Source organism: Scleropages formosus, chromosome 2 (genome assembly GCF_900964775.1).
Source record: "Scleropages formosus chromosome 2, fSclFor1.1, whole genome shotgun sequence".
In the NCBI taxonomy this organism is placed as follows: Eukaryota; Metazoa; Chordata; class Actinopteri; order Osteoglossiformes; family Osteoglossidae; genus Scleropages; species Scleropages formosus.
In genome coordinates this window covers 40,978,826-41,005,161 of record NC_041807.1, presented here as the reverse complement: position 1 = coordinate 41,005,161, position 26,336 = coordinate 40,978,826, and the positions used below count along the sequence as shown (strand labels likewise).

The following is a 26,336-nucleotide window of genomic DNA, read 5'->3' as shown; positions in this document are numbered from 1 at the left end:
AGCAGGCTAGATAGCAGGAGGAGATAAGTGCAGCCTGGTGCAGATTGAGAAGTGACACCGCGCTGCTGGAACTCCGCATCGGTGCCCTGCACACCTGACACGAATCTGTATGCCTTTGCCAGTTCCTCCGCATCACTCTGCACACTTTCCTAGGCCTTTCTTATTTTGTTTTAAAATCGTTCATCCTGTGTTTATTTCGTCTTTGTGCACCGCAGGAGTATTTGTTTTCTTTTTCTTTCTTCACACCAGTTGTGTCACTGCAGCCCTGTGCCGGGGAAGCGGGGACCGGGGCTTCTCAGAAAGAAAAAAAAAAAAAAGGCATTTTTTCCGGCAAATGCTCGACTTTGTGGTTTTAATTAGTCATTTTGTATTTATTTCATGGCTATAAACAGCCTGTCTGTAAATATGTGTTTGTATTGTGAAACACGCCACACCTTTGCTCGTGCTGCTGCTAAGCGTCCGCGGCCTCACATCTTGCTGTTTGAACACTGCGGAGAGCAGACTGCATTAGTTAGAGCTCTTGTCTTTTGAGGGCTGTTTTTTCTTTGTTCATTGTAACTAGGGCATCTATATTGCCTTGTTTCTGCACAGCTCACAATTAAAATACTTTTTTTCCCTACTCGCTGCTGTCTTTCAAAGGCTGATGCGGCGCACACATAATTATGCATATAAACATAGTGGCTTAATTATCTCCCACAACATCAGTGACAATGTAATTAACAAACATTGCAAGATCAATGAGAGAAACTGCGACCTTCAAAACATTTAACTCCTCACACTGAAGCGGCGCGTGGATTTCATATCAGCCCAAAGCCCAGAATACTTTTCCCAGATAATTTAGATGTTTTTGCACAGCACTCGTGGGCTGCGCAGAGTAAGTCACCGAGTACAAAACCAGCAAATCAGCCACTTCATACAGAGCCTCGGTGGATCAAACACACTGGGCTGGGGCTTCCATTCCCACTGAGGCCATGTTAAAGGTTGTGTGTGTGTGTGTGTGTGTGCGCGCGTGTGTGTTTAACCTTGCGAAAAGGCTGGATTAATTGTTCTTTTCTCCTCCTGCTTTGTAGAAAACGACAAGCACGACGGCACAGTGCCACTCGCTGTGTTCACAACAGTTAACAGGAAACGTACAGAATCGATGTTCACGTTACCATCTCTGCGAGATTTAACAGCCCGAGAAAGTCGCCCGGTTCATTTGAAAGGAACGTTTTACGAGCACCAAAGCAACACGTGAAATGTATAATCAGGAGAATGCTGTCAGAGCGCTGTCTTTAACCTGAAGTTCATCCATATATAGTCTCTGGCCTGCCTCCTTATCAGCCTTGCAGCTGTCCCAAGAGCAGCCCCCCACATTCGCACCCGGGTGGATGCCCATGTTTGGCCAGTCAAAGCGGCAGACATAAGGCCCATTCGTTATCGCCCAGCAGAGGGGAAAAATGTAGTCTAACTGCCGCAAACGCACTCAAGACCCGCGTGGCGCGCCGGAATTCATCCAGCATCAAGTGTCGAGATTACGGCCACTTCCCTTTACACTCCCCAGAGACACGAGCAACACGAACAAGCTGCCACCCCATTTCCACAGCTCCCAAACCCATGCTGTATAACCCCCTCCCCAAAGAGGGCCTGAATAAACAGGGGCATTTTACTGCGTTATCCACTGTACTACACCAAAACTACTTCTGCAGAGTGCAGCTCCCTACCTTTACAGAAGTCTGATGAAGCTATACCAAGGGCTCACCCAAGGTGAGAGGGAATTTGTTTAGTAATCGTAGCAGGGTAGTGTTAAAAAAAAAAACAACATGATTTTAGTCATACAATAGGCGGCTGGTTTAAAAGACAGAGGAAAATTTAAACCATATCTGAGTATTTGACATACTGTAAAATTTGAATTACAAGATGAGGAGAAACAAGGAAGCCGAGCGGGAACGGTGCAATCGCTACCTACCTGTACCTCGGGAGGTTCGAGGAGACGCTTCGCCGGCTCTTTGGTCAACAAACCTGCCGCTCTTCACTGGGTTCATCCTGCAAGGCCTCTGGAACCCCTGGAAAAAGAGCACAATCGAGAGGGTCAGGGCTTTTGTTTGCACTTTTTGTTCTAGAAAAGCCTATGCAGGGCCTCCCATCTCAGGTCAGAGGGCACTAAGGCATCTGGTGATTAGTTGTGTGTGGACATTGGTTGACCCCCCCCCAACCACCACATCAACGCACCAACACAGCTGCAGCTCCGACACGCTCATTTCTACTGTCACCGCCCTCGCTTAGACACCAAGCATGAAATGTTGCTCGTTTCCACTTGTACCGCGGCCAAGGGTACAACGGGAGACCCCTCCAGAGACCTGAAATTGAAACGTTTCGAAAAGCGCATCTTTAACCACTAGTTTGTAGCGATAGCAACTTGTACCCCAATGAGTCACTTTCACAGATCATTGAAACCGAGTAGTTAGTAGTCAGGTTGTTTCACAAAAGGATGAATGTAGGGAGAGCAAAACATCATCATCAATATTTCACGTCATGCATCCACACGAGAGCTGAGCGTTCATCAAGGGTGTTTTCTGGAAAAAAATGTCAAGGCTGCGTGGTGGGCCAAACCGAGGTCAGACCGGGCTAGACCGGGCCAAACACGGCATGCCGCGCGAACGGGACACCCGAGAGCGCCGATCGACGCCGCGCACACCACCCAAGCGAACCCCGTCAGCCGCTTCCATCCTGTATTGTCATTCAATATCAGCAAAAGGAGAAAATATTAGTGCTGCCGGCCGTCCGGCCCGTTTAAGACACACGCTGGGGACGGGGCCATGTGCGGCCCAACAAGCAGGTATTTCCTCTCAAATACCTGATACATTTCTCCTGAATTTTTCATGCCCTTTCGATCTGGCAGATCGCCTTTCATACCGAGGAGCAACCCCAACGCTGCCATGGAAATTCGGGGATTATTTTACATGCCTAGGAGGAGATGTGAAAAGCAGGGGGCGGGAGACCGATTTAGCAATAAGGCCGAAATCGGAGACCAAAGCTGAAATATTTCAGTATTAATTACCATGGCTGCTTCTCGCCTTACTTTTCGCAGGTCTCGGGTGCGCCCGCCGCCGGGGGCCAAAAAAAACTTATCGAAGGAGCGAGGGGGCGCTAAAGTGGACAGAAGAGGAAAAGGGAAACTAGGAAACGACACGGCTGCGCTTAAAATCCCCGAACAAAATGGAAAGAAATCCATTAAACGAACTGACGAAAAAGTCGGGGCGCGGGAACTGGCGGCTCGTCTCGAGCAGCGCGTCGGCACGCGCCAGACCGGAAGCGGTCACCGTCCTCCCGCGAAGATGCGAGGAGCGCGCGCGCCGCAGCACCGACTGCAAACTAAAAACTTTTATCCTTTGTCGCTGATGTTGTTTACCCACCACCCACCGAACTCCTGTTCTCCAACCTGGATGAAAATTAATGAGGCAGAATTAATCTCTACATAATGCAATTAAACTATACATTTACCCTGTTTCCGCGTGTCCTTGGGGAGGATGCGGAATTTAATGGGCTCAAAGAATAATAAATGAAGTTCCGAGCGCGAGACACGCGCCTGGACGGGGGCCCCGCGCACTGGGGTGCATGAAGCGCCCATTGGTTGTCCGGCGGCCACGTGACCCGGCAGTCCGGCGCTGTCTTTCAATTTGACGTCACGTTGGAAAAAAACGGCGAAAAGTGGAACTGAAATTCAAATTGTTTAAATATTTCTAGTGATTTTCTTAAAATAAAACTTTTCAGTACTAACGAATGTTTTATTATAAACACGAATTTGCTAAGGAAGTGTATTAAATGCTGCGCCGTCTTCCAGCGTTGGCATCGTCGTCATTAATATTTCGTAGAATTGGCTGGATCATAATCGCAATTGTTAATCGAAACCCAACTGGTGATCAAGAAAGACTTGATTTACCTATTTAACGACTTTAACACCTCTTAAATATTTTTTTTTTATTGTATTCTTTACTGCAGCCTCTTCCGTCCCATTAATGTCTTCTCCACGGAATATTGGGCAACAGCACATTTTAATGAAACAATATTTCAATATTCTAAGTGATTTGCAAGCATACAATTAAATTTTTTAATGCAAAACATTAAAAAATGCATCAAAATTTTATTAAAATCTGTTAACACGTTATATTTCCCCTGAAGAAAAAAAAAATTGAACAGATCACACGTATGGTACGTTGGAACCGCCCGTGTGTGTCCTGAGTAGAACCCCTCCAACGGGTGCCGTCGATGCGACGGTGAGCTGTTACCGCACCGTACTTTTGAGCTGCGAGCTGAGTTGGGAAAGGCGCTCGAGGCTGGCCTTGAGGGAAAACAGGCCCCTGGGGTGCCAGCACGGCCCAGAAGGTGTCTAGAGCCCTGCAATTGCTACACGCTGTCATGACCAAAATAAGGCAGGGGTGAAATGAGCGGCTTGCGAAGAACACGGCTGAATATACCGAAAATCCAAAATTGGAAATCGCTGCTTATTCAGTCCTTGAGGTTTAAAATACCGAAAGAACTGAGGAGGGGTGCGAAGCGCCAGCTGAGGCCTTCGCTGGGTCTCCTTTTTCATTTCCTTGCCTTCTCACCTCTGCAGAGATTCTCAGAGAATAATGCAGGGCTCCTTGGAAGGGACTCGTGTTCCGATCGACGCCTCAGTTTAAGACGTGCTCCGCGACACTGACAGACTGCTCAAGTCCTTTTTCCCTTTCTCGCTTCGTTTTTTTTCTTCTGAACGTCTGACTCGGCAGCCCAGTAACCTTGCTTTTGAAATTATGTTAAAGACCAGGCTGGGAAAATGTTTTCTTGGAAATAAAACATTAATGTCACACGCGGTGTTTTATATTCACGGTTCGCAGTTCACAATATAGTAAGAAACAACAACAAACTGTAAGGTGATATCTTTTCCAGATGCTTCAGCAGTTATTTTGCCATTCACCAATCCCGTGACCATAGTCAAGGTGTTAAAGCAGCTGAGCCTGTGTTCTGCCGCATATTGTCGGCACCGTGGCAATGACGGCGCACGCGCTCTCCTCTTCCTCTGCAGGGGAAGCCTCGGTGCTCCGCGACTACGCAGCCAGCACCATGAACGAGTTCCTGGGCATGTTCGGGTACGACGACCAACAGGTGCGCGATGAGCTGGCCAAGAAGATTAGCTTCGAGAGGCTGAAGGCCGCTACCTCAGACTCTACGTCCCTGAGCAGCGAGGAGGCGACGCGCCGTGCGCGCTTCTCCAAGTACGAGGAGTATATCCGCAAGCTGAAGGCCGGCGAGACCCTGGCTTGGCCGCTGCACGCGCCCAAGCCGGACGACGCCAGCGGAAAGATGGGCCAGGACAAGGGCTCCCTGCTGCAGAGCGCCGGCTGCCTCCAGGGTGTTGAAGGCCAGATCTACCCCTCCGGCGGGGATCACAAACCCGGGACAATGGGCGGCCCCCCGGCCAGCCCGTCCCAGATCCAGAGCCTGGCGTCCCGTGCGTCCAAGTACGATTTCTTCATCCAGAAGCTGAAGATGGGTGAGAGTCTGCGGCAGCAGAACGGCAATACCTACAAGCGACCCTCCAAGTACGACCTGGAGAACGTAAAGTTCCTGCACCTGTTCAAGCCCGGCGAGGGCAGCCCGGACATGGGCGGGGCCATCGCCTTCAAGACGGGCAAGGTGGGCCGGCCGTCCAAGTACGACATCCGCAACATCCAGAAGCTCATTCCTGGAAAGGCGGAGTCGCCGCTCATGTCCGGGGTGCTGTCAGCCTCCCCGAGCACCCCAGCCGCCCCTGGGGCCACGGCGTCCGCCCCTGCTGCTTCTGGAGCCCCCGCAGAGCAGGTGGGCCACCTGGGCTTTAGCGCCGCCGACTACATCAAGTCCACCTTCTCCAAGACTGACTCCATCACCACGGGGACCGTGTCCTCCGTCAAGTAAGCCCCACAACCGCGCTCTGCGGAGGAATTTAAAAAATGAGCTGTGCACCGTTTGCAATTGGAAATTTCCAATAAAACGTTTCGCAAAGGGTTTCGGAAATGACTGACTGAGTCAAAAAACAAACTGCAGAATAATAGTGGACAGAAAAAGTGCGATGAGCCCTTTTTTAAGTTTCCCAAACTTTGCCTGAGTTTCCAGTTAGAAATACAAGCGATTGCCTTCACATTTTTAGGTATTCATTTGTTGGGTGAGTTAACGTTTACATTACAGTTATTCCTTTAGCTGATGATTTTATCCAAAGCAACTTACAATTAATTACCTATTTATACAGCTGGGTAATTTTACTGGAGCACTTTCTTAGGGTAAGTACCGTGCTCAAGGGTACTACAGTCAGAGGTGGGGAATCAAACCTACACCATTTGGGTCCCAAGGCGGTAGCTCTAACCGCTGTGCAAGCGGCTGTCCCCGGCATCAACTATGTCAAACACTGAATTAAAAATACAGATGATTACATTTACTCATTTGGCAGGTGGTTGTCTCCAAAGCAGCTTGTAACTCGAAGGAAACCTCATTTGGATGATGCTTCCTTCTTCCATGCGCCGATCATTTTGCAACCCTTTGGAGTGTCGCGGGTCTAATATGTTGGCAGGTTATGTTCAGGGCCCATCCAGTCCCACAGTTGAGAGTACCTCCTGGACTGGAGCGTGGTCACTTCTGACCACCGAGAACGTGTCGCACATCTAAGCTAATCAATTGGCGAGTGCTGGGAAGTAAAAACGGCAGCGAAATGTAAGGCTCGCTCCCCAAACTTCACTCAGGTGAGCCGTGTTCATCAGTTATCTCTTGTGTCCTTTGCTCAGCATACGTGAACCAATAGTTATTCATTTTGTCTGCTTTTGCGACTATGAATTGCGCCGCGATTCCGCTGAGTCAATGCGCCATAAGCAAGGCTAAAATAAATGTGTTTGTTATATATAGCACGTCACTGCTGTGCCCATTGTGGCTCCGCCGGCTGCTGTAAAAGTAATTGCTGCCGCACAACAGCGAGGTGAACACGGTGTGAAATAGTGTTCGGGGGCCAGCAGATCCACTATATGATAAGTAGCTTAACCCGGCGGCGCGTTTTCTCTCCCGCGCGTAGGATCGTGATTTACCACGCCCGCTACGCGATGACTGACTTCCTCTTTTTGGCTGGGGTGTTACGCTTCTCCATTTAATTGCTCCCAAGCTGTGGCCGGGCTCGTGGAGGGAGGCCCCCCGGTCGGAAGTTGCCTGCAACCGGGGACCATCTGGGACCTGCTCTGGCAAATAGCGATTAGCTTTGTACTGAGCCCTCTGGCTGTGCTTTGCCCCTGGCTACAGCATCCGGGGCCACTCCACCGGGTCAGATTAACCCCAGGAACCTGCATATCTGAGCAGGGAGAGAGCAGCACCCTCTCTTTGGTTTACCCCGCTTTACCTTATTTAGTCTCTTCGTTGACTCTCTTCCCAAGTGACTTGTCTAGCTGGTATATTCACTTTTTACCCATTTGCCATAGCCTGGTCTTTAACTACTGCACCTCCTAGTGGTTCTGAATCAGATCCCAAGCAGGTCCCAGTCTGCTCACTGAGGCTCCCAGCCCTTCCTGGGCTTTGGATCGGTTTTCCCCTCGGGTTACCGAGCTACCAAACTAACCCGAGTACACAGCTGAATTTCGGCACACAGGAATTCTCCAGAAAAAAAAAAAAAAACAACAACCATGAATGATTTATGCCATATTTTTCTTTTTATTGTTGAGAGGCCGTGCATCAAAGCGCGCTTATACCCCCTTGATTCATTTCCACATGAAAACGCTGTTACACCTCAGAAAATGTATATTGATAGCCCTAAGTTTGCAATAGCTTGTGAGTAAACATGGTGTCAGTTTGTTTTTATTAACGACGGTGCCCTGTTTTCCATTAATCCTCTCTCTTTTGTGCGCCGCGGTAGGAACGGACTACCGCCAGAGAAGCCCACTGAAGATGGCAACTTGTACCAGAAATATATCGCCAGGTATGCAAATTCCCCAGTCCAGGAGCAGCCTTTCCAGAAAGTTCAAAATAACCTCTTTTTAATTGAAGACATATTTTAAGCAATGATAAAGTTGGATGTGGGTGGAGAGAGAGATTTTCATGCACGGTCCATAAATTATTAGTAAGCAACCAACTTTATGGGGTGAGGAAGATGAATCGAGAGCTGGAGGGGGAGGTTTGGTGACTAATTCCTAGAATGTGTGGAGTTTGCGGTGAGTGGAGATGCGGCACTGCCATTGTTCATGTCCCCCGTTTCTGTTCGTGCAGAGAAATGCCGTATTCCCAGCCGTTCATTTGTGCGTGTGTTTAAGACAACAGTTATTTTTTAGATATAGATACATAAAGATCATGAAGAAGGTAACAAATTAGAATTTATCAATAAAATGTTGCTCTTTGTAATTTCTTATAATAATGCACAAAAACATTATGAATGCACACAGCACAAAGTTATTCTTTTCATGGCTGAAAATGGACTGAAAAATAATTTTGCTTCCAACCTTGTTAAGGGAACAAATACCCAAAGCATTTGCTGCACGGAGCGACAGTTTGTTTCATAGAAAATGACACCTGCAAGTTCGCTGCAGGATTTCAAAGGCGATGTCTACATTATATATAAGGTGGCAGATCTTCAGTTTCCTAGCAGAACTTTCTGTATTATTAAGCAAGGTTTCCAGGAATAAAGTTTATTTTTCAGTTTCAAAATTTGGCACCCCCAAATTTAAGCACCCCAGAGCGATCGCTTGGATTCACCTACTTATTAAACAAACGCTGTCCTCAAAGCTGCGTAGCGACGCCGAGTCGACACGAACGCGACACTTCACACCCCGACGGCTCTTTGGAATTCTTGCACTGCGCTCAGTAACCGCACCGCAGTATCACATTCTCCACGCATTGGCAAGTGCCAGAAAGCAGTGATTGTTTGTGCATTTGTTTGTTTGTTTGTTTGTTTGTTTGTTTATCTCTGTCCCTTAAATGGGGGGGTGGGGGGGGTGACTTTCAAAGGGCCGAGCGGCCGTGGCTCGGCCCGCTCTCCCCCGCCTGCCCGTCAGTCCGGGTTCCGCCACCACCACGCAGGCCTCAAATCAGAGCCGCCGCCACCGCTGCCGCGCGCACAAGGAACCCTCCTCGGACTGATTACATTTTGCAAGAAGATTTAATTAAGGAATTTTTAATGAGGCTTCTGCTGGCACTGCCAAGAACTGTTTTGATATTTGCGCTGCATAATGCATAAAATTTGTCTAAACATCTCGGCAGTTGATGTGCAGGGAGGCCGCAGATAAGCCCAGATACAGTTTCAATTTCCGTGCGGGGGAAAAAGGAGCGAGAGAAAGGAAAGAGGAGAAAAAAGAAGGGGAACTCATAAAAAGGGCAAACGCGGCCCCATGCATCTTCGCGGGGGGGGGGGGGTCTCGTCTGGCTTCGGCGCTAATGAGCGCACGCTCGTTCTAAAAACCTTCTTTGTCGACTTGTCTACGCCCACCTTTCCCCCTGCGAAAGAGGAAGAAGTTCTTTATCTTCTCGCAGCGCGGCATTTTGATGTTTAAAGAGCTTCCCTGGTACTGTTTAGTCGCTGTTTTCCCCCTTAAACACTCGCAGGCTCCCCGACTGACGCTTGACACTTTGATCAGCGCCTCTCCATCAGATGGGAGGGGCCTGGGGGTGGGGGGTGGGGGCGGTGAGGGTGGCGGTGGCGGGGGGCTGCCGCCGGCGGGGGGCTGCTGCCGCACACTGATCCCTATGCGGTCGCTGTGTCAATATTTAAAGTTGTACTGCTGAGTGATGCTCGGAGGGGGCGTGGCCAGTCCCCTGGGGGGCGGGGCTTCTCGCACATTCATTGTGAGGGATTCATGGGGGACTGAAGCATGATGAGTGGATGAGTGTATCCTTAGCTGGACAAAGCTGCAGGAAAAATGATCTGAAGACCCCCTTAGACACGCACACACCCGTACGAGCATACAAATGCATGAGTGTCACACGTGTACAAATAAAGGCAGCTTTCACACACGTTCTTCCAACCGAAGACAGAGGCACTCAAACAGACGCAAGCAAGCGTCACGCGCAGAGAGATGCGACCCCAGCCGAGAGGCGCGCGCAGGCTCACGCACAGGCGCACGCAGGCGCGCGCACAGGCAAGCCACCAACAACTTCTAAAAGGTAGTGGATTTGCCATTCAATTAGCTTAATGAAGCCAGCAATGGGATGTGTAAACGCAGCCATGGGATAAGGCAGCGCGGGAGGGAAATCTATTACTTCGCCTTTTCCTCTGCTTCAGCAGATGGTGCTCTTGGCAGCGGCAGAGCAAATGTTTATTTGTGTGTTTTTAGCTGTAATTGGAGGTTTTTAGCAGTCATCATCGTCAGGGTTGTAATCAGCCCGTAAACACTCTGGAAATGCGCCTCTTTACACCGGTGCCAATCTGCGGGCCTCGTGCCCCGTCAGTCGCCGCGCGGCGCAACGGCAGGCAGACGCACACACACACTCGAACCTTCCTATTAATGCTAACCTTTCCCTGATTAAAGCAACGCTGTGAACCTGGAGAATTAAACGGCGATTTGGCAGGGTTTAAAAGCGTGGCCAGTGAATATATTCTGTTTGGGGTTACAGTTTAATAAGTGTCTGCCAGCCGCTTTTGAAATAAATTGAACTAATTTGCCCGAGTGGAGTGTAGGACGTAGCCGTGCGAGAGCGGCGGCGTCACCTTCGCCCGCTCGCCCCAGGTAGCAAGGGGCAGGACGGAGGCCCTGCGCCCAGCGCTTCGCTCTCAATAACAGCAGGCGCGAGCTGTGGTTTTGGATATCCCGTGAGATGCTTCAGGGTTTGGGGACACGAGCCAGGACGCTCGCTGCTTAGCTTCTATAGTTCTGCCGGGGACGGCTGGAAAAGGGCCCGAGAGAGGGCGAGCGACACGGCTTGGGAAACGCTTCGATTGGCGTCTACGGACCTGGTTTCGCCACAGGTTCGGGCCACGTTCCTTAGCTGAACTGCCATGGTTTTTGGCAAGTCGTCTCTTCACTTGAACGCCCATTGATCCACCTCAGATGCAAAGTATTTCCCAAATGGGAAGGGCTCAAAAGGGCATCCAGCACTATTAGGCCAAGCAAGATTTAAGGTTGGAAGCACAACCTGAGAGCCCCAGAGTTCAGTATATTTGTGGTTTGGCAGGTTCTCCCACCAGGGGCAACAGGGCTGGTTCGTGCCCGCACTTCCTTAACTGTCACGTGTCTCTATTACCGTTCTGTCCACAGGTTCTCTGGCAGCCAGCACTGCGGTCACGTGCACTGCGCCTACCAGTACCGGGAGCACTACCACTGCATGGACCCCGAGTGCAACTACCAGGTGAGGAGGACCTTCCCAACTCCCTTGGGTGGCATCCACAGTCACGTATCAACTCGAGGGTACCACAAGGTCCCCACTAATCCCCACCTCAAGGGTACTACAGTTTAAGGGGGGATTGAACCTGTGATCTTTCGGGCCAAAGGCAGCAGCTCTAACCACCACGCTGTCGGCTGTTCTAATACGATAGGCCCCCGAAGGTCACAGGTTCAATCCCCACCTTCGGCTGTAGTACCCTTGAGCAAGGTACTTATCCAAAGTTGCTCCAGTAAGATTACTCAGCTGTATAAATGGGTAAATAACTGTAAATACCTTGACAACTCATGTTCTAATGAGAAAGAACGAACAGGCGAATACAGCCAAAATAACTCGTTTAAATAGGAAGCAGAACTATAGAAATGTCTCATTGTGTGGTTGAGTGCACTTGTCAGTCAAGAGGGACCCTCAAGTGTGGAGCTTCAACTCGTTATGCAGCAGTGGAGTGTTGAGGCACAACCTCCATCCTTGGGCTACCGCTCATGGGTTTTAGTCCAAAAATTAGATTCTTTAAGCGCCCTGTGTTTCCTCACACTCACTGGTGTTTACATTCTTTACGTTTGTTCCCCTGCCCCCATCGGCACGTTGCCTTCCCTCAGCAGGCCTGGGGGGGTAGATGAAGTCATAGGGTTGAGTACGATGACGCCCCCCCCCGCACCATCATGTTCCACTCCCATCCTCGGCCTCCCTCTGTAGTTCAGTAGCACCACCCGCCATGACGCGGTACCATTTCCCTCCCAGCACTGTAGTTCATTTCCGCCCTCCAATCTCCATGGCTCAGTACTGCCTACTATCCATCATAGCACTGCCCCCCTACACCATGGTGCTTCAGTACTGCCCCTCACATCCACCCCAAGGTTTAGTACCACCTCTGGCTCCCCGTCCTTACATAGCACGGCCCCATCCCCCACAATAAGTAGATTTTCATAAACTAGACGGTCGTGTCAGGTGTAGCTGGACATGTGGGCGATGCAGAGATGTGTATCTGCTCAGATGCCTCTGTCCGTGTGCTCGGCGCGCGGGGAGACGGGTGGGCTCTTTGCTCATTTGCCGGCAGCTGGGAGACGTGATGCAGAGCGTGCGACACGAGGCGGGCCGTGTTTATCGTCACCCGGTTACAGGACACGTCCGCAGCGGGCCAGCACAGCCTGAACGGCAGCTAATTCGTGTCAGCTGGCCAGGTAATGTCGACTGGCGGTCGTCCAGCTGAAAAAATCGAGGCTTTCTGTGCGTGTGCTTTTTTTCCCATGTTGAAAGCACATTTGGACTCTGACAATTGGCCTTTTATTCGAGGTTAATTGTAAATAGGGGCTGAAATATGGCTTCTGTTGTGCCTTTTTCTTCTGGAGACATCTGCTCCAGCTCTCCAGAGCTGGGTCTAATCCCCGTTCGCGTTATTAATCTTATCCTGGTCCCCCTCAGCTGTCATGTTCAGCACAAATAAAATACGCGCTAAGCAGATCAAAACGTAGATCGCACTCGTCCGCCTGCACGTACTTTGTAAGAGAGCGGGCAGATACAGGCAGATTTAATGTTGATGTCAGAATCCCCACCTTCCAAGCCTTTCGAACGAATCCACTGCACATGGAAGGGGACATGTGGTACTGGCGTGTTTAAAATGCGTTACAAACACGCATTTAAGCAGCCGAAGCATAATTTTCAACATATTCCGAGGACTTGAAAAAGATTGGGAAAATATTGCTCCGTAATCTTTTTATTCTTGTTTTACATTTTTTTAAAATGCGTATTAATTTGGTTAAAAAGATAATTTTATTGATTACTGTGTAGGAACAAGTATGAGTTCAAGTGGAATAAATAAGAATTTTAAATGACCAAAGTTTGAATTTTGTCCACTTTCACCTTTAAAAGAGATCAAGTTTCTCGCTCTGTCCATGCATTTTGAATGGAGATGTGACACTAGCCAGCAATGAGGACATCTTGGTGTCCCTGAAGCCCGCGATGCTCGAACCACCATCCGGAGGCCTGTGAAGGGTGATAAGTTGTGAAATGTGACGTGTGTCAGTGGCGCAACATTAGCCCTGTGCCGGGCGCTTGTGGGTCGCTGCGTCCTGTCTTCCCTTTCATGGGCCTGTGCTCACCAGTCCTGGTCCTGCTGCGAAGGACACGTCCAAAACGACAACCATGTCCCATAAAGAAATAACCGCCTTTCTCAAAAATTACCGCTTTATTCATTTATCTCGCACTTTTCGCCAAAGTGACTTAAAACATTTGAACACTAAGATAATTACAGTGATTTACCCTTTTATGGATGGATGGGTGGATGTGCTATCGGTCAAGTCCGACTCACAGCGACCACTCGCGTGGTTTCCAAGGCAAGGGAGGAAGGGAAGTGGTTTTACTCATTTATACAGCAGGGTATTTTTTACTGTGTCAATACAGGGTAAGTACCTTTATCAAGAGTACTGCAGCAGCAGGGTTTGAAACAGGGACGTAGAGATTGCGAAGCACTGGTTGTAACATTACACCACCTGCTGCCCCCCCAAAACAGACCAGCAGTTTCCCAGTGGTGGGGGTTACGGTGGCGCAGCGGGTTTGACCGGGTCCTGCTCTCTGGCAGGTCCGGGGTTCAAGTCCTGCTTGGCTCGCCTTGTCATGGACTGGCGCTCTGTCCTGGGTGCGTCCCCTCCCAGCCCTACGCCCTGAGTTGCTGGGTTAGGCTCCGGCTCGCCGTAACCCCACTCGGGACAAGCGGTTTCAGTCAGTGTGTGTGTGTATGTGTGAGTGTGTGAGAATTTCTCACTGCTTTCACTCTCTGTTATTATCATTACCATAACCAATCAAAATCAAAGAGATTTTGGACTCAATTCTGACTGAACCGTCTTGGTGTCAACACACTGACTCAAGTTTTTGTGGAATTGTGAAATCACCGCCGAACTGGGAATATCCCTCGCTAAAAATGGTTCTCACTTCTTGGTACTGTGTACTATTCTTCCAAATATTCTCTCTCTCTCCCACACACACACACACACACACACACACACACGAGAGGCCACTTAATTCAAGTTTAACTCTTTGACTTGAAACAATCCTTTTAACCGTTTTCCCTCCGTTTACCGGCACGTTGGATTAGAGCTGGAGGGACTAATTGATTTCTCTTTCTCCGGTTTCAGTTTCTGTGAGATCAGCTTAAGCTAAATGAGAGGTGTTCCGACGCAGCGGGTCTCTCCAGGGCCAGCGCCTCGCCCCCGCGTCTCCTCCTTGATGTAGGAGGGGTTGGGTTCATTTCAAGAGAATATCGTGGCACGTTCCCCAGTTATTACATTCGAGGCCTGCAAGAAAAATAAGCTTTAATGCTTTAATTAAAAACGGAATCATATCTCAAACAGGGGAATTAAACGGGAAACATTTTTGGTTGATTTGTTTGTTTGTTTGTTGTCTGTTTCCCCGTCGCACGTTCGAAAGCCATCTGCACGGAACATCGGCGCCGTGATCTTGCATGTCAAGTGATCCGTCTTAATTAAAAGTCGGGAGGTACGGCAGAGGAGACGTGGGCCGTTTCGTGGGCTCCGCGGGCTCTGGGATGGAGGTGCGGCGGCGATTGTGCGAGCGAGCGAGCGAGCGAGCGAGCGAGCGCACGCGTGCGGAGGCTCATCCGGCCTGGGACTTCTCCCTTGGCTCTGTCGCAGCACCTCCGTCTGCCAGTTGGCTCCGGCGGTCGGCAGCTGTTGCCAGGGCAATAAAGCAACCTGTTGCTCATTTCTTGTGGTACTTAAAAAGAAAAAAAAAACCTGTTGCTGTGTTTGTGCCCCCCTCCCCACCCCCCCTACCCCTGGCAGAGATTCACCAGTAAGCAAGACGTGATCCGGCACTACAACATGCACAAGAAGAGGGACAACTCTCTGCAGCATGGCTTCATGCGCTTCAGCCCCCTGGATGACTGCAGCGTCTACTACCACGGCTGCCACCTGAACGGGAAGAGCACGCACTACCACTGCATGCAGGTAACCGCGGCTGCGGCCACACAGTCGTACCTGTGACAAGACAGATGGTTGCGCTGATGCTGCTTGAACGATTGTGATGATCCCACTCACAGTGCATAGCTTGCACAGCTTACTTTGCTTACAGTGCGAGACCCTTTCTTTAGCCCCGGGGTGAAAACCTTACATCGAGGAAAGTCGGAGCACTTTGACCCAAGGGCAGGTCTTTGTTCTTCTCACGTCCAAAGGAACACATGAATACATGAGGAATATGGGAAGGGGTTCAGACTTGGTATGAGGGGTCCCCTGGTGATTCTCATCTTGACCTTTTTCTTTCTTCTGAATCGACATCGCTCGTTCACCACTGGGGTGACGTTCTCTTTGCGCGTCGTTTCCAGGGGAGAGCTTTTGCAAAATCGTAATTAGATGGGAAGCGGTACCTCTGATCACTGAGGTCAGAACATCAGGTGCACTTAGCTGGATGGACACCCGGTAGGTCTTTCATATGGAAGTCCTTGTACCGCCCCGGCCCTGGGTGGCCCCAAGGAAGGCCTCCTGGGAGGTAGGGGCGTAAAGAGTTCCTACAGCACGGTGGGCCCATTTCGGCAGCACACCATCCACACACAAATCTCCCTCAAGGGTGAGAGAGCCTTAATGGCATTGTGTGCTGAGACTGTGGGCAGGGGGTGGGCAGGCCCCCTCCGAACCCAGGCGCGTGTCCCAGTGGCTTCTGCAGGGCCCCAGATGAGCTTCTTTTCCTCCGTGTCTATAAAAGGAAGTTACAATTCTTTCCACTTTTTCCATTAAGCCGAAATTGCCATTTAAGAGCAGTTTTCATTCGTTTGACAAAAGGTGTCATAAAGTAAATAAAAGAAAAATTAAAAGGAAGAACATTAAACAGCTGCGTGTTCCCCGTCGCTCTCTTTCTCCTTAATTGGCATGGGTAAAATTCTGTTGGTTGTTTATATAAACTTAACATTTTTCATCTTTTAGTACCAAGCAGCGAGTTGAAGATTATTCCCCACCGGATTTGTTTAATTTTTTACATCTGCTTATTTTCAAGGTGTCACCACATAGAGTGCTCTCTCACCGGGGGGAAAAAAAAAACCTCCCGGGCGGATGGCTCAAGATATATTCTTTTTTAAACCCCCCTAACGGCGTAATTGTTATTAGACATTTCAGCCCTTGTTTTAACAGGCCTGACGACCAGCAGATGTTGGCACGGCTTCTGCTGATTTACTGTGAAAAAAACAGAGTGGCATTTTTTTCATTGTTTGACTCAATATGGTGAAGTTGCCCGCTTTGCGCAGGTTGGAAAGTGCCAGGGATGATATACAGTTGCTCGTTCAAATTCAAACATACGCCGTGTTTCTTTTTTTCACTCTCCAAAGCAGAGGGCTTCTTAGCAGTTGGTGTTGAACAGGACATTTGGAAGCAGAGGGCAGCTGGCCCAGTCTGCCCCAAGCCTCATGTTTATTGCCCAAGTCCCAGCCGGCTGAAGAACTGACTTCCTTTATTTCCACGTGGAAGTCGCAAGGGAAGGTTTGACACCATGTCTCTTAACTCCTGCTCCTTCGCAGCTGCCCATCGCTGCGCAAAAGATCTCGTTTTTTCCACCGTTTGCCAACCGCACGTCAGTAGAACTGCTTCGCTGGTCCGCTCCGTGGCCCCAGTCTCTGCTTCTGTGGGCTTTCGCCAGTTACGCAGAGCTGCTCGGCTTTAAGCGGGCCACAAAAGAAAGGATGCATGCTGCATTTAGGTCAACGTACCCTCCCTCGCCCACACCGTTCAACGTGAAAGCTATTTTTACTGTCGTTCGGTAGTAATGTTTCTGTCAGACTGCAGTTCTGAGGTTTGCTCACAGGCGCAACTGTATCACCAACTGAGAAACTCGTACGACTCACATGTGACGACCTTGTTTTCAAAGCAAGAAAGAACGTTTCCTACCACAAACCAAGCAGCCCCTTCTGAGTCTCCGTTGAGCCTTTCCCATGCTCGGGGCACAGGTGAAGGTGTGTGCGACTCGCTGGGGTCCCGCTGCTCCAAGGAGTGACCAGGAGGGAGTTTCAGACCGGCTTTAGTTCTCATACCAACAGCAATGGGCTGGTCCAGTTGATCTATCAGTGCTGCTTTTTGTTAGTTTGCCACAGAATATTTGCGCACTTTCGTGCATGTCCCAGTGTGGTGTTCTAATCTATGTATGAGTGGTACTTCAAATGTGTCATCGTGAAAGAGAAAGGAAGTGCTCAAGGCCTTAAGGTTCACAAAAGAAATAAAATCAACTGAAGCACCAGTAGGACCAACGCAGCAAACTCAAAATCCCGCAAAACTACACCTGGCAAGTCTTTACACCCAAAGACCAACTTCTACACCAAGACTCCCCTATAGAAAGGTCCTTGAGGGTTAAATGGCTGTTGGCCTAGGAGATGTGGTGTGGCCCAATTGCGTGCTGTTGTCCGGCACCCATGTGAAGTACCTGGTTCCTCTGCCACAGGTCGGCTGCAACAAGGTGTACACAAGCACCTCGGACGTCATGACCCATGAGAACTTCCACAAGAAGAATGCCCAGCTGATCAACGATGGCTTTCAGAGGTTCCGGGCCACAGAGGACTGCGGCACAGTGGGCTGCCAGTTTTATGGTCAGAAGACCACCCACTTCCACTGCAGGTGCGTGGGGTTGATGGCTGGTGGTATGGGAGGCTGAGCCACCAGGCATGCTGGTGGGGTGGTGGCTATCGAGTGGCTGCAGCGTGCCGACGAGTCCACATCGGGAGGAGGAAAAAAAAGACGGGTGCCAAAGTAAAGGCTTTATAGTTCTTTCAAAAGGAAATGGTTTTAGTTGACAAGGACTTTGTGGAACAGGACACATTCATCTCAGGCATGGCCTTTCCACAGAGACAAGGCAGCGGGTGAGTTAGAGTCGATAATGCCGTTTAAATATCAACTGACCTTATGGTGTGACAGCCATGGCGGCGAGAGACGAACATGTACATCAGCACAAGTCAGTTGACGTCCGTGATTTGGTGGGTCCTTTCAGTCATGGGAGGTCGTAGTATTCATGAGCAGAATTTATGTGTGCCCTACCTGTTAGCTGTTTGGTTACACCTGTTATTGGGTATCCAACCTGGTCCGTTCATCTGAACAAGTTGAGCGGTTGTTCGGTGTTGGAGCTGCTCCATAGTAGCCGATGCAGAATCACGGGACTTCGCCCGGAAGCCTGTTGAGGTGCCAGTCACAAGCTAATCTTTTGTACAATCCCTTTTCCTCAGGCGCCCAGGGTGCACCTTCACCTTCAAGAACAAATGCGACATCGAGAAGCACAAGAGCTATCACATCAAGGACGACGCATACGCCAAGGATGGTTTCAAAAAGTTCTACAAGTACGAGGAATGCAAGTACGAGGGCTGCGTCTACAGCAAGGCAACAAACCACTTCCACTGCATCCGCAGTGGCTGCGGCTTCACCTTCACCTCCACCAGCCAGATGACATCGCACAAGCGCAAGCACGAGCGCCGCCATGTCCGCTCCTCGGGTGTGCTGGGCCTGTCCTCCTCTTTCCTGGTGCCCAAGGAGGAGCCCGAGGAGTCCAGCAACGATGATCTCATGGACTTCTCCGCACTCAGCAGCAAGAACTCCAGCCTGAGTGCCTCGCCCACCACCCAGCACTCCTCCTCGGCCCCAGCCCACCCATTGCCGGCAACGCCCTCTGCGACCACCAAGCCCACCCCCTCGCTGCCACCCACTGTGAGCCGCGTGTCCGGCCTGCTGACCCAGGCACTGCCAAGCAGTGTGCCCATGCCGCTGGCGCTCTCCGGCACCGGCCTCTCGGCTTCCAGCCCCTTCTTCCCCCTTCTGCCGCGCCTCCCGTTGCAGATCCCACCCTCCTCCGCTGCCACGGGCACTGGCAACAACACCCATGCTTCCGCCACTGACCCGCTGTCCCAGAGTGGCCCCGCCCCTGGGGAGGGCTCCGCCCCTGCTGCCAGCTCCTACGTAACCACCTCCATAATGGAGAAGATGTCTGCCAGCAAGGGCCTCATATCGCCCATGATGGCACGCCTGGCTGCCGCAGCCCTCAAGCCTTCCAGAAGCCCCGACACAGGTGAGTGGTTCAGAAGACCACCGTAAAGTGCCGGGACCAGCTGAAGGTCCTACGTGACATTGACGGGTCTGGGCCCACCTGTGTCGCCGCTTGTCTGCATTATTTTCCTTGCCAAAATGGTAATGAGGATTATTTATTCATTAAGTCTATTAGGACAATGAATCTCAATGCCTGTTTATGCTGCACTTTATAGGAGAATATGAATACATTCTCCAGCAATATGAAAAAGGAGGCTGTAGATGGTAGCTCTCACTTATTTTTTCACAATATGGCACCGCAGGGAGTGAAACCACTTCCTCTCCCTGCCAATCCCTTGCGCTGCACTTCGCACTGACAGTGCACACGGGCCGTCCCGCAGCTCTGAAATCGCACCACACGTCTCTCGGTGCGGGTGAACTCGGGGGCGCGTGGTTCAGGGTCTGCGTGCGGCGCTCAGGTGGGGAGTGGCCCTCGATGACCAGGCGCCTTCCAGGAAGCGCTGACGGCACAACGGCACACTGTGAATGAACAGGGTATACAGGCCTGGACCGTCTCTCACCGTCAGCGTGCGGAACGGGAGCTTGTGCGTTCAGCATGTTTCCCGTCGTCGGTCTCTTTTCTGTGCCCGGGTTCATTCTGACCGAACGGCAGCAGAACAAAACTAAATGTGCAAATTGAAACCGCAAGACACCTTTTTTTTTCGTAGTCGTTGAGTGAACATGAGCAGCAGAAAGCCAACTTGGACGCCCACAGCGGCAGCGTGGCATCCCCCTCTGATGCTCCTCACCGTTTCACCCAGAACTCATCTGATCACACACAGCTGTGCCGCACATGATTCCCTCTCTCTGGCCAGCTTCAGTCCTCTGGGGAACACGAATGCAAATTTAGTTGCCGTGTCTGTAAATTCATTAGACTTCTTTTTTAAACCCAAAGTGACACCCACATAACTAGACAAGGTATCTGCCTTGTTTGAGCGCAGAACGGCTCTCCTTCCCCTTAACCGCCCTGCCCCCTGCAGTCTGTGGAACGGGCTCACTTGTGATTTAGTAGTAAGGGTGTGGCGGCGAGCTCCATAGCACGGTTCTGGCAGGCCGAGAACAGGCGGTGGGGGTGTTTTCAGGAGTACGACCCCCCGGCAGCAGCAGCTCACCGCCCACCCTGCTCGTCCGCCACGCATTCTCCTCGCATGGAAACCATCAGCTTGCATCTCACCGGCCTCAGTGGAAAGTTGCCTTATTTAGTCTTCTTTTCAAAAAAACAAGCGATGAGTGAAAAAAAGACTTTCTGATATAAAAAAAAAAGTCCCTCGCCTTCTCGCCAGATCATTCATGGTTGCGCGCGACGTGTCGATGAACCGGACCCTTGTGTAGAAAATGAAAAGGAAGTGGTTTGCGATCACAGGGCGAGAAGTGTAAAATATCTCAGAACTGAGGCTATTTGCACTTCGTCTCCTTACTATTAGTGGGGGCAGGGTGCGATCTGAGGGCTTCTGTTGAAACGGCGGCTTTTCGCGAACGGACGACGAAACGGCGGGTTAGATGCCCCTTGAGCGCTGTGTGCGATGATAAAAAGAAGAGGTTGACTACGAAAGAAGGAAAAAAAGAGGGAAAAGAGAGCGTCTCGTGCAGTTTGGGCTCTGAGGGGGCACAGCGCTACTCACCAGACTAGTGTTCTACCCTTCGGACGTCTCGAGTCGTTGCACCAAGGTATCGCACCGATCATGCCCAGTGTTTCACCGCGCGGTGAAACACTGGGCATGATCGGTGCGATACCCTGGTGCATCGACTCGAGACGTCCGCAGGGTAGAACACCACTAAGGGACACGGTGCAAATGGTGGATCGCAAGGCCTGTGACCCCGCAGGTCGCCTCCGCTTCGGTGTCCGCTTTGCTTTTCGGGTATCCGTTCGCCACCGTGCCGGCGTGGCCGCCGCATTGCGCTTGACCCTTCCTCGATCCCCCCGGCTCGCTCGGACGACGCTTTCTCCGATCCCGCTGACGGGACACCAGTGCCACCAGTTTGGACGTCGGCGCTCGCGTGGATGGCGCGGCGGCGTTGTCAGGACAATTAGGGCTCAGAGGAGTGACGACGCGAGGGATAGCCCTTGAACTCCGATAAACAGCCACTCATCTTTTTTTCCCTTCATTTCAGATGACACGACTCACGTCTTGGCTGGTGGAGACGCGTGTTTTTTGCCCCCCTCTCCGTTATCATTATTTACTCTCTTGGCGTTCACTTTTATTCGAGGCAACTGGCAGCGCTCGCAGTTTCACTCTCCGCCCATCCGCAGCGCTCAGGATTTTACCGTCCCGCTGAAGCGCTCCAGGTTAACTTGCAAACCCGTTGGCTTCAGGGAGGAAGCGCCACCCCTCGTACCCATAGACAGCTCATTGTCCTCCAGCCCCCTCCCCCAGCAGGCCAAGGGCATGTGTCGCCGTGGCGACCTTGCCTGTCACAATCCCTAGCTAGGCCCGGCGCAGAAGCCTCAGTCACGGTTAACGCACTGGGGCCCCCCGGCCCAAAGGTTCTTCCGGGGACTCTGCTTTTATTCTTCCCCCTTTTTTAATAAAATACCACTTACCGTCTACGAGAAGCTGAGCCCCCTCCTTACCGCCCGAGGGCAAATTAATATTTCAATCACTCGGGGATTGCGGAAAAAGCCAGGGCGCAGATCCCTGTCAGCAGTTTTTGCCCCCTTCCTCGTCTATTTCCCTTTTTTGTCCCCCATCCCTGTCTTGCGCGGCACATCCGCCGAATACCTATGCTGGAAATCCGATCGAGGGGGTCACGCTATTTGAACTGATCTGATTGGCTGTCACCTTCAATCTGACCGACACGGCAGACGTTCCTTTTGGGCATGCTCAATGGGGACGGCTGCCGTCCGTTGCCGGGCCAACAAGGACAAGCGCAGGAGGGAGGGAGGCGGCCGGCCGGGGGTGACCAGTGTGGAACTGCCACTTTTCCTCAGCATTAGCATCCCCTTTAATGAACAGTTAGCGGCGCTCTGCCAAATAGATAGTGACAAGCGTCGCTGAAAAAGGGCCCTTTTTGCCTCATTCCGTCCTCCTCTCAATCAGTGTTTAAAAGCCCCGGTAGCCTTGACGGACTGACATCATTTTGCAATAATTATCACTGCGAGTATTCTTTGGGCCGGGACAGGAGTCACATCTGATCTCGTCACGGCGCGGCTAAAGCTGACCAGTGGTAACTCTGTCGTCTTCCTCCTGGCGCTCCCCAGGGAACGGGCCGCCCGCTTCGCTCAGCCAGTTTAATCTGGTCCAAGTGAAGCAGGAGCCCGCGGACGGAAACCCCGGCGCCTCCCAGGATTCCTTGCAGGAGCACAGCCTGGACCTGAGCAAGAAGGATCACAGGTAGGGTGGGCTGCTGGCTTCCATTTAGCAAGAAGGATCATGGGTTGGGGGCGTGGTTTATCAAGAAGCTCCATGAGTTAGGGTGGCTGAGAGGGTGTGGCTTGCCTTGAGCGGCATCTCCTTGGAAGCCCTCTTGTTCACAGTCAGGTCTGCTGCCTCCTTCTCGCTCACACACTCAAAAGGATGTGTGGCGGGAGCGAAATCTGAAAGCCGCGCGTGAGCACTTGGGGCGAGACCCTGTGCCACAGTACAGGATCGGCCTTCTTCAGCACACTCTGCTTTTACTGCTCACTTCTCCATGTTCACTTACAGTGTTTTATACTGTTACCCAGAACTGTTTACCAATTTACACAGCGGGCAAATCTTTACCGTGTCACTTCTGGGTAAATTTGCTGATCGAAGGTAATCCAGCATGAGGTGGGATTTGAACGCAGGATCTTCTGATTGCAAAGCAACCACTCCGACCACAAGGCCACCTGCTGCACTTTAGTTCACACACCTACTGGTTGCTGCCCATCTTGTCTCTGTCTGTCCTCCTTCTTTATTAATCTGCATCCACTGAGCCTCCGCATGCCGGGGGGGGGGGGGGGGGGGTCTTTTACAGCAATTTTCACTCCACTCTCACCCTCACCTCAAGTTCACCTGCCTTTTTCCAGGAGTCTTTCTTCAGCACATTTCATGCCCCCATAGGCTGTGATAAATGTTAATATTTACTGTTCTCATGCAAATCTTGACTAAACATTGTTCATTTTCCTTGTTCCAGTAATGAATCAAACGGACACCCTGTACCGGGAAATACATCTCTTTTATCCTCGCTTATGAATAAGGTAAGACCCATCCATCAAACGGTTTTCATCCCAAGACAAATTAGCAGGACGCAGTGGGGGCTGTTTGTTTTTTAATGTTTCACCGCTAATAAGATGAGTTTGTACCATTTAAATTTTCCAGCCATTTTTCATACGGTGTAATTTCAGCCCACCGCTCACAAATTAATATAATGAACCGGCAGCTCGATGCCACACTAGATATATAGAGATGTTTGTTTTTTGATGAGCTGTTTTGAACCTTTCTCCTTTTTCTTTTTCATTCACTCTGTCTTTATTTATGGAGTTTGTAAATTATTTGATTAAAGAGCAAAAAAATAAAAAATGAAAACGTGCCCTTCTCATTTTTTAGAAAGAGTAAACGGGCAGAGGAGGGATATTTAAATGCTGTGTATTTTTGCATAGATTAAAATGGACGTGGTTTTAATCAAACAGAAACAAACGCTGCGCGCAGATCCATTATCCTGATGGTCTGAGGGGCGTCCAAGTTGGGTTTGTGCCTTGGCGACACGTGTTGTCGGCCGTGTTCGCGCATCGTCGGACCGGTTGGCCTCTGCGTCCTCGCAGAACCACATGGCTGCACCGCCTACAGTCACCGACCTGCCGTTTCCCTTCCCGGTTCTGCAGATGTCACAGGTGAACGCCGGTTTCTTTGGTGGCCTGAACCTGAAGACTGAGCTGGAGGGCTCTTCGGGGACAGACGGCTCCGAGGCAGCGCAGTATCTCAGCCGCGTGATGAAGAGGCCCCCCCAGGACAAACCTGTGGAGCTGTGGAGGACGTACCTGCGCAGGTGAGTCGCGGCATCGTGCCCATGAGAGCGAGCAGTGGCCTCCTTCAGACACCATAGAAATGAACCCAAAACCCAGGTCTTCTCTGCCTTATAGGTGTTATACGAAGACCTCAGTTTGTGTAGTAGTCGCTCTTATCGGAACCCGATAAGTTGGTCGTCCATTTCCACATTTGTGTATGCGCTAGAGCTCATCGCCCGAAAACACCCCGGCGTTGACCGCATAACCGGTTCTTTGAACGGCGCAGTTGAGCTGCTCTGTTCTTCACCTGGCAGGTTTGACACGGACGATTACTGTGAGGCGCACTGCGACTTCCTGCAGAAGGTGCACTTCCACTGCCTCGTGGAGGACTGCGGAGCGCTCTTCAGCACACTGGACGGGGCGGTCAAACACGCCAAGTGAGCAGCATCACGCCTGCGTGCAGAACACAGCTATTTGTGTGGCCATTCGCCGTCAGAGAGCTGACCGTGACCGTGTGCATTCCGCAGCTTCCACTTTAGAGCGACCTTGAAGGTGAAGTCGGAGCCTTCATTTGGTGAGGCCAAGGAGCCCAGCGAGGGGGCACCTCCGCAGCCCTCTGCCCCCATCTCCATGGCAGCCGCACCCACAGCTGAGACGGGCCCCATCCCGCCGGTGACGGTGGGCGCTTTTGCCTCCTCCTCGCCCTCGCTGCTGGCCTGGAAGCAGTTGGCGGGCTCTGTACCCCAGTTGCCTGCTTCAGCGCCCCTGGCCACTACCTCGCTGGAGAACGCCAAGCCACAAGTCAAGCCTGGCTTTCTGCAGTTCCAGGACAAGTGAGTTGGGTGTGGCCTAACTTGGGGGTGTGGCTTATGTTTGGTGTGTGCCCTTTTTTAGGAGCAATAAGGCAGCATAACAAAAGAGCAGTGACTGGGCTCTTGCGCAGCGAGACATTGACTACACGTGGTTCAGTCACTTCCTTCCTGTTGGGTCTGTTCAGTAAGGACGTGTTCCCGTAGAGATGCTTGTGGTTCGCCTCCAAGTTGCGAACTCGGTGCACGTAAGACGCATGTGATTGTGACCATGGATGAAACGGTGTTCCCTTACAGCGACCCCTGCCTGGCCACAGACTGCAAGTACTCCAACAAGTTCCACTTCCACTGCCTCTTTGGCAACTGCAAGTACGTGTGCAAGACCTCGGGCAAAGCCGAGTCTCACTGCCTAGACCACATCAACCCCAACAACAGTTTGGTCAACGTGCGAGACCAGTTCTCCTACTACTCGCTGCAGTGCCTCTGCCCCAACCAGGTAGGCGCAACCGTGGGTTCCTTGACGCATCACTGCTGCCCAAAATTGGGAAAGAGTGAGTGTCTCTTTGGTCCCGAGAGAATCCCTTCCTGGGCCGGATCAAGGCTCACGTCACAGCGTAGCATTTGAGAGATCTGGGCCCCTTTCTGCTCCGTGGGATCCAAATGGCACAGGTTTGAATCTCTGTTGCTGTAGTGCCCTTAGTCAATGTACTTACCCTAAATTGCGCCAGTAAAAATTACCCAGTTGTACAAACGGGTAAGTAATTGTAAGTAACTAAACACTGTAATTTGCTTTGCAGGGAAGTATCATCTAAATGAAATGTAAATCAGTCAGGAGGCGGGGCTTAGGATCAAGGCAGGGGTGGGACCAGTCCGTTAAATAGATAGCTACTTGGAAAGCTGATGAATGCAAGTTGCAAATTAGGAACAACCCAAGACAAACAGCTCTGATGGGTGGCAACTGGCAAATGGAGCAGAATGTAATGGGTTTGGAAAAGGGGTGTGGCCTAAGGGTTTCATCGGTGTCATTCAGCATGCACCGCACTAATGGAATATGGTGATTGTTTTTGTCGAACCAACAAAAGGAAGAGAATTGTGAAAAGTGTTCCATTATTAAGGCTGTGTCCTTTGGTATCTGCTGCTCATCTGTGCATCTCACACACACAAAGGCTGTGCTGGGTATGTGGAGGTTCTGGCTTGTATTTTTTGTTGTGCATATTAAGTTCT

The 26,336-nt window shown here is 51.0% G+C and overlaps 1 protein-coding gene and 1 long non-coding RNA gene across 5 annotated transcripts in view; one reads left to right on the top strand and one right to left on the bottom strand.

Moving 5' to 3' along the window:
• LOC108923269 (uncharacterized) overlaps nucleotides 1–3,580 on the bottom strand; it is a 42,119-nt gene extending 38,539 nt beyond the window's left edge. The window contains exons 1-2 of the long non-coding RNA XR_001965212.2: nucleotides 3,484–3,580; nucleotides 1,949–2,045 (exon numbers count right to left, since the gene is read on the bottom strand). This is a non-coding gene — a long non-coding RNA (uncharacterized LOC108923269). The remainder of the gene's footprint in view (nucleotides 1–1,948; nucleotides 2,046–3,483) is intronic.
• Nucleotides 1–26,336, top strand: part of casz1 (castor zinc finger 1) — a 203,137-nt gene that overhangs the window by 169,016 nt on the left and 7,785 nt on the right. For all 4 annotated transcript variants that reach the window (XM_029248911.1, XM_029248907.1, XM_029248917.1 and 1 more), the window contains 12 exons: nucleotides 5,048–5,915; nucleotides 7,889–7,951; nucleotides 11,217–11,307; nucleotides 15,138–15,302; nucleotides 17,773–17,945; nucleotides 18,548–19,380; nucleotides 22,597–22,729; nucleotides 23,493–23,556; nucleotides 24,181–24,344; nucleotides 24,618–24,740; nucleotides 24,831–25,136; nucleotides 25,410–25,608. In XM_029248911.1, coding sequence (XP_029104744.1) covers nucleotides 5,048–5,915; nucleotides 7,889–7,951; nucleotides 11,217–11,307; nucleotides 15,138–15,302; nucleotides 17,773–17,945; nucleotides 18,548–19,380; nucleotides 22,597–22,729; nucleotides 23,493–23,556; nucleotides 24,181–24,344; nucleotides 24,618–24,740; nucleotides 24,831–25,136; nucleotides 25,410–25,608 — 3,182 coding nt within the window. The remainder of the gene's footprint in view (nucleotides 1–5,047; nucleotides 5,916–7,888; nucleotides 7,952–11,216; nucleotides 11,308–15,137; nucleotides 15,303–17,772; nucleotides 17,946–18,547; nucleotides 19,381–22,596; nucleotides 22,730–23,492; nucleotides 23,557–24,180; nucleotides 24,345–24,617; nucleotides 24,741–24,830; nucleotides 25,137–25,409; nucleotides 25,609–26,336) is intronic.